Source organism: Galeopterus variegatus, unplaced genomic scaffold (genome assembly GCF_000696425.1).
Source record: "Galeopterus variegatus unplaced genomic scaffold, G_variegatus-3.0.2 Scaffold984, whole genome shotgun sequence".
In the NCBI taxonomy this organism is placed as follows: domain Eukaryota; kingdom Metazoa; phylum Chordata; class Mammalia; order Dermoptera; family Cynocephalidae; genus Galeopterus; species Galeopterus variegatus.
In genome coordinates, this window is record NW_007727095.1 from 53,331 (window position 1) to 60,685 (window position 7,355).

General features: G+C 43.7%; 1 protein-coding gene across 1 annotated transcript; it reads left to right on the forward strand.

Annotated features, from left to right (window-relative positions):
* The first annotated feature begins 4,149 nt into the window (after positions 1-4,149).
* Positions 4,150-6,372, forward strand: LCMT2 (leucine carboxyl methyltransferase 2). Its single transcript, XM_008574016.1, has one exon. The coding sequence runs from the start codon at positions 4,252-4,254 to the stop codon at positions 6,310-6,312; it is 2,061 nt and encodes a 686-aa protein (XP_008572238.1). The 5' UTR covers positions 4,150-4,251; the 3' UTR covers positions 6,313-6,372.
* Positions 6,373-7,355: the final 983 nt, after the last annotated feature.

Genomic DNA, 7,355 nt, shown 5'->3' on the forward strand with positions numbered 1-7,355 from the left:
CACTCTTATTCTTGGTATGAACAAAACAATGTATTTTAGTCAGTAAATTCTGTGGTATTGAATTCCCTTCAGATTGCTTTATTTCCACACATTTTGATAAGATTAGCTGTATACCTGTATGTAGCTCTGGGCTCAGCTTCACCCATTGTAACAAATGTGAACATTTTCAATATTGGCATAAAAGCAAAGAAACTGGATTTTGCTCATTTATTCTTCAAACGGCAAAAACTCCTCCAAAGCTAACTTAAATGTATCTGAGGTGGGGAGATAATTAGTAAACAGTCTGAACTAGAAATAGGAAAAGGCCTCAAGCTGGTAAGAAGAATATTAAAACCTGAAATTTAATAGAGTGTATTCCTTACCTACAGGCACTTTCTATAAAACCACTTCAAAAATTACAAATTTTATAAGGCCTATTTTGGGTAAAAAAATGAAATTTACATTTTTTAATTGTTTAAAATACATAAAGGAAGAGGAGACATGTTACAATCAGATGGACCTAGGTTTGTCCTTTTGCCAGTTCTGTAGTCTAGTAGCTGTGTGGCCTTAGTCATTTATTCTCATGGCTTCAGTTTCCTTATTTGTAAAAATGGCATAAAAATGCAGAATAGCTGCTAGGATTAATAAGGTATTCTAAATTATGCTCCTATATGATCCAGTGACTACCTTTAACTCAGCACCTTATCACAATGTATCTCAATCACTGATTTACTTGTCTTTCTCCCTCACCAGACTGTAAGTTTCTTGAGGAGAAGGACTATTGATTATTTTACCACCCTAGCACCTAGTACAGTGCCTAGCACACTGTATGTGATAAATAAATCCGCACTTCCCTTCACCTCTGAAGGTGGCTTGTAAATTAACATAAAATTCCAAACGAAATTTGGTAATTTTCAAAGTAGCCACCTTGACCCTCTGGGATCCCACTTTTTTTTTTTTTTTTTAAAAAAGATGACTGGTAAGGGGATCTTAACTCTTGGCTCGGTGTTGTCAGCACCACGCTCAGCCAGTGAGCCAACCAGCTATCCCTATATAGGATCCGAACCTATGGCCTTGGCGTCATCAGCACCGCACTCTCCCGAGTGAGCCACGGGCCGGCCCTGGGATCCCACATATTAATGATGATGATAAGAATAGCAGTTTTCATGTATTCAGAACCTATCAGATATGTGGCAAGCACTTTCAACTACTTTTCATTCTCACAATAACCTTACAAAATATTATTACCACATTACAAATCAATAGTTGATACTGAGCAGGGTTAAATAACTTACCAAGATATTAGAATACTCAATAAAGAAAATAGTTCGGGGGCCGGCCCGTGGCTCACTCGGTAGAGTGCAGTGCTGATAACACCAAGGCCATGGGTTCATATCCCATATAGGGATGGCCGGTTCGCTCACTGGGTGAGCGTGGTGCTGACAACATCAAGTCAAGGGTTAAGATCCCCTTACCGGTCATCTTATAAAAAAAAAAAAGAAGAAAAAAAGAAAATAGTTCGTACAGGAATAAACAGAGCCATAGAAATCCACAGAAAGGCCAACTCAGTACAAGATAAAAGTGGCATTTCAATGTAATGCCATAGTAAGTGCTTAAAAAATAGTAAATGAAAAAGATGGACAAGTTAATCAATGGTGTTTAATAACTGTACTGAAAAATATGAAAGACATCATTAAAATGGAAAGCATACCTTATTCTTGCATAAGTAAAGTCATTTTACCATAAGTTGACTTATAAAGTTAATGTTAATTAAAATATTCCCCAAAATATGGCTGGCCCATGGCTCACTTGGGAGAGTGTGGTGCTGATAACACCAAGGCTGCGGGTTTGGATCCCTATATAGGGATGGCCAGTTAGCTCACTTGGGAGAGTGTGGTGCTGACAACACCCAGTCAAGAGTTAAGATCCTCTTAACGGTCATAAAAAAAAAAAAAAAAAAAAAAAAAATCCCAAAATTATTCCTTTAAAGTTTATCTTAGGGCTGGCCATTTAAGCTCAGTTGGTTAGAATGTGGTGTTGTAGCACCAAGGTCAAGAGTCTGGATCCTAGTACTGAACAGCTGCCAAAACAAAACAAAAAACTTTTATTTTAAAGTTCATATGGAAGACTTAACTTGTAACTGAGATTAAAACAAAACAATTGAAAGGCACCCAAATCACAAATTTTGCTCCATTCTCTTTCTTCTTGAATCATTCTTCTTGATCTGCTCTTTGCAAAAAAAGGTAACATTTTTAATGTAACATCTACATTTTATTAACTTGTCACTAAGTAAACTTGTTTCTATAGTGCTATGTATTTATTCAAAGTCCTTCAACTCTTATTTCTTTCTATCTGACCCTCAATCAACCCTGTGATACCTCACTTAGAGAACACTTACTCCCCTCATTTTACCTTTTTTTTGGGCGGCTGGCTGATAAGGGGATCTGAACCCTTGACCTTGGTGTTACCTGCACCACACTCTAACCAAGTGAGCTAAACAGCCAGCCCTTTCCCCTCATTTTAGAGATGAGGATCCAAAGACCCTGCAAGCTTAAGTGGATCCTTCTCCCAGTCACTTCAAAGGCAGTTCCTAACTCCTCAAGTGTTCCACCAGATCCAGCTGCCTTACGCTAAACGGACAACCTTGTTGCCAATTTTACAGAGAAAACAGAAACCATCAGGCATGAATTTCTTCTATTTCTCTCTGCCCTAGTGCACACCTAAAATTGCCTTTATCCATACTCTTTTTTTCCCTTATGAGTCAGAGAAAAGGATTCATTCTTCTGTCCCCAACACTAATATGTGCCCAGGATCCCGTTTCTTCTTATCTATTCCAAGTCATTACTCCACCAATGAGTTACCTTCTCATTTTTCTGTTCCTTTCAACCTCTCCTTCTCCACTGACTGATTTCCCTCAGGGAACCAACATGCATGTGCAGTATTTGCTTTTACTTGAAAACAAAACAAAAAACTTTTATTTTATCCCACATTCTTCTTTAGCTATCATCCTGTCTCTCTTTTCCTTCTGAGCTAAGCTCTTTGAAAGCATAATTTATACTGGATGCCTCCATTAACTTATTTCCCATTCACTGAAACATGGATTCTACCCTCATTGCTCCACAGAAACTGCACTCCCTGAGGTCACTGATCAGCTCTTAAAACACCAAATCTAAATTTCAATTATCAAATCTTTATCCGGATCCGTACTTTTCCTTGATTCCAGTATCTAATTCAGCTGGACTCTAAAACTCATGCTCTTAACCATCATGTAATACTACTTCGAGTTCACCATACCTAGTCATCCTGATTTCCTTCTCCATTTCAGCCAGCTAGTCACCAAATCCCAATTAATAAGTTATAAATGTCCTAAATATCTCTGGAAGTAGTTTCCCACTGATGATTCTCAGACACTCTCAGTTTAGAAACTTTATGATTATTTAAAAAACTCTAACCTGGATTTCTTCCTTAAAAACAAAGCTCAAAACATATCACGGGGAATAATTACTCCTTTTCCGTCACTCCCCCTTCCGCGGACATTTTCTACACTACTTCAGAACCAAGGAATTTTGGAAGTGGAGGGGAGTGTCATTCTATCTGTGAGAAACAGAGCTTTAGTAGTTTACTCACTGTCAGCCTAGCACAGAGCTGGGAATACAAGAAAGTCAATAGTATATATCGGGGGAGAAGCGGCTTTATTGCAAATATTTATTAATTATCTGTAAAGGTCTGTTTCTTCACTTTACACTTGGCCTCCCCGATTTGTTTTCAGATATAAATGGGTTACCTTTTGCAACGATGAGAGCATTAAATAAATTAGCAACTATCATCAAATAGCATCAGGAACGACCTCTTCTCCTTGCCCGCTAGAGGTCCGTGATGCTGACTTTTTTGCCCCTACCATACCCGTCCTTCGCTGCCCAGTACTCATAGACTCACCTCTTAAAGATGTCTCAACTATGAGGACCTAGACAACTTTTCCCTTCAGACTGAAAGGCTTGTAGAAAAGTTATAATCCGCGCTACCCTAATACACATGTTACGGTGGTAGCTGGCCGCCTTCCCGGGAAAACGTAATCCCGGAGAACCAAATAGAGGTTAGTACAAGCTACACCTTTCTCATTTCTGATTGGGTAGGTACGCTCTTCCCGGAAGTGACGCATTGCGAGCGGAACGGGAAGTCGGGGAGGAAGGGTGATTTTTCTGCCAAGGTCCGTGCGGAAAACAAGGCGGCACGCAAGCGTGGCGGACCGCCATTCCTGAGTCTTTCCTGGCCATGGGTTCCCGGAGCCGCGAGCGTCGGGAGGGAGCAGTACAGGGCACCAACGACAGTAGCGCCCTCAGCAAGAGCTCCCTGGCCGCGCGTGGGTACGTACAGGACGCCTTTACCGCCTTGCTGGTTCCGAGGACTGCGCGCCGCGCGCCGCTCGTCCACCGAGGCTACTACGTCCGCGCACGCGCCATACGGCACTGCGTGCGCGCCTTCCTAGGGCGGACGTGCGCGCTCCCCGACGTCCCTCGCCCCCAGATACTGTCTCTTGGCGCCGGCTCCGACTCGCTGTATTTTCGCCTTAAAACAGTGGGCTGCTTGGCCCGGGCTGCTGTCTGGGAGGTGGATTTCCCAGATGTGGCTCGTCGCAAGGCGGAGAGGATTGGAGAGACGCCGGAGCTTTGCTCGTTAACCGGGCCTTTCCAGAAGGGGGACCCCGGGTCAGCGCTGTGCTTTGAGAGCCTGGACTACCGCATCCTGGGCCTGGACCTGCGGCAGCTCCAGCGACTGGACGAGGCCCTGGCCGCCGCGGGCCTCGACGCGGCCTCACCCACTCTGCTCCTGGCTGAGGCCGTGCTGACCTATCTCGAGTCCGATAGTGCCGCCGCCCTCATCGCCTGGGCAGCCCAGCGTTTTCCTAATGCCCTTTTCGTGGTCTACGAGCAGATGAGACCGCTAGACGCCTTTGGTCAGTTCATGCTGCAACATTTTCGGCAGCTAAATTCTCCCTTGCATGGCCTGGACCGCTTTCCCGACGTGGAGGCCCAGCGGCGCCGCTTCCTTCAAGCTGGCTGGACTGCCTGCAGTGCCATGGACATGAACGAATTCTATCGCTGCTTTCTCCCAGCGGAAGAACGCCGGCGGATGGAAAATCTTGAACCCTTTGATGAGTTTGAAGAGTGGCATCTTAAGTGTGCCCACTATTTCATTCTGGCAGCTTCTAGGGGAGACATCCTCTCCCAAACCTTGGTGTTTCCACCCACAGAAACGTTTCCTCGGGTAGATCCTGCTTCCCCTTCAGGAGTCTTCCCTGCCTGTGTAGTCAGTAGTGACAGCCAGAGCCCAAACCTTAAGAGATATGGCCACGACTCTGTCCTTTTGAGCCCGGGCATTATTCTCAGTGCAGGAGGATTTGGAGAGCAGGAAGGGCGGCACTGCCGAGTGAGCAAGTTTCACTTGCTCTCAAGATACCGTGACTTTGAATGGAAAGGTAGCCAAATATGCAGTTGGGGGACTGGAGCCCAGTGGGATGGACGTCTTTATCACACTATGACAAGACTTTCAGATATTCAAGTTCTGGTTCTGGGAGGGAGACTGTCCCCAGTGAGTCCAGCCTTGGATGTTCTCCAACTTCATTTTCGTAAGAGTAAGGATAATACCATTGAGGACCTGAATGTGAAAGTAATAAAGGTTGGCCCAAAAGAAGATTCCACTTTGTCGTGTTGGCGGCATTCAACAACAGAAGTGTCCTATCAGAATCAGAAATATTTGTTTGTGTATGGAGGTCGAAGTGTGAGTGAACCTGTACTAAGTGACTGGCATTTCCTACATGTAGGAACGATGGCTTGGGTCAGGGTCCCAGTGGAGGGGGAAGCACCCGAAGCTCGGCATTCCCACAGTGCCTGCAGTTGGCAAGGGGGAGCTCTTATTGCTGGAGGTCTCGGTGCTTCTGAGGAGCCATTGAGTTCTGTACTCTTTCTGAGACCAATCTCTTGTGGATTCCTCTGGGAATCAATAAACGTCCAGCCTCCTATTACCCCAAGGTACTCCCACACATCTCATGTGGTCAATGGACAGCTTCTACTGGTTGGAGGGGTCTGGATTCATTCCTCCTCGGTTCCTGGAGTAACTGTTATCAATTTGACTACAGGATTGAGCTCTGAGTATCAGATTGACACAACGTGTGTGCCGTGGCCATTAATGTTACACAACCATACCAGCATCCTCCTTCCTGAAGAGCAACAGCTCCTGCTCCTTGGAGGTGGGGGGAACTGCTTTTCCTTTGGCACCTACTTCAACCCGCATATAGTGATATTAGACCTTTCTTCCTTAAGTGCTGGGCAGTAAGGACTAGACTATATATTCAGGACCCACCAAAGTAGACAATAAAGGTTTCCATAAAGAGAACTTGACTCTGGCCATAGATATTGCTACTCCTCCCTTCCCCCCTCCTATTCAGTGCAGAACATGAAAAGGGTTGTTAAAATACATACCAACAATCAGAGACAGTACAAAAATAAAACATAGCTAGAAGACAGTGGCCATATAGTCCTACTAGAATAGGGGCTTTGTTTTGTTTTCCCGGGCAGGTGAGTTGTTACACACTGCTTAGTGGCCACCATCCTTAAAGTAGATCCCTTTGGATTTATGTATCAAGTTTATTGGTCTTCTCCAATTTCTAACCTAAGTTTACCCATTTATTCAATTACACTGACGTTTAGCCTAAGTCAAGTAAAAAATTTTCTAATCCCAGACCCTGTGATTTGAGATGGCACGTTGGAAAAAGTTTGACACCAATACCTGGTAAGAATACAAGGCTGAATATAGTTGAAGGAAACTTGACCTAATCGTGTATGAAACCTGAAATGAACATAGTTGCAGTTTGCTTAAAACATTGTGCTGTTTAGTGCTACAGAGAACTCAGACAGCTTTCACAACTAGAAACATTTGCAGAACATTATTGAAAAACATGCTTTTGGTCAATTTTTTGCTATTGGTTCCATATTTACTTAAATTTACAAGGGCCAATAAACCAAACTTTTGATGCCTCAATTCATTTTGTACATAATATTTTGCTGCAGATTACTCTGCACTCTTTACTATGTTTTGTGCCCCAAGAGGCTGACCTTTATGGACTGCATTTATGAGCTCACTTGTCGTCTAGTTTCTCATTGAGTTCTACCAGTCAGAGGCACCAGAGGGGAATGGAGACAAGAACAGTGAGTCAGGGTATTTATTCCCAGGTCTTCCCCTGCCAGTCTCCAGGTCAGCATCAGCTGCATTCTTCTGCAAAAGGCTATAGCTCCTGTTGTGTAGTCCTCTCCTGTAAGATAGAGCTCTAATTCTGTGTTGTTCAGTAATTGATCCTTTTTTTTTTTTTTTTTTTTTTT

What these genes read in the sequence shown, in the direction of transcription:
- LCMT2 (XM_008574016.1), top strand. Translation starts at nt 4,252, where the DNA reads ATGGGTTCCCGGAGCCGCGAGCGTCGGGAGGGAGCAGTACAGGGCACC.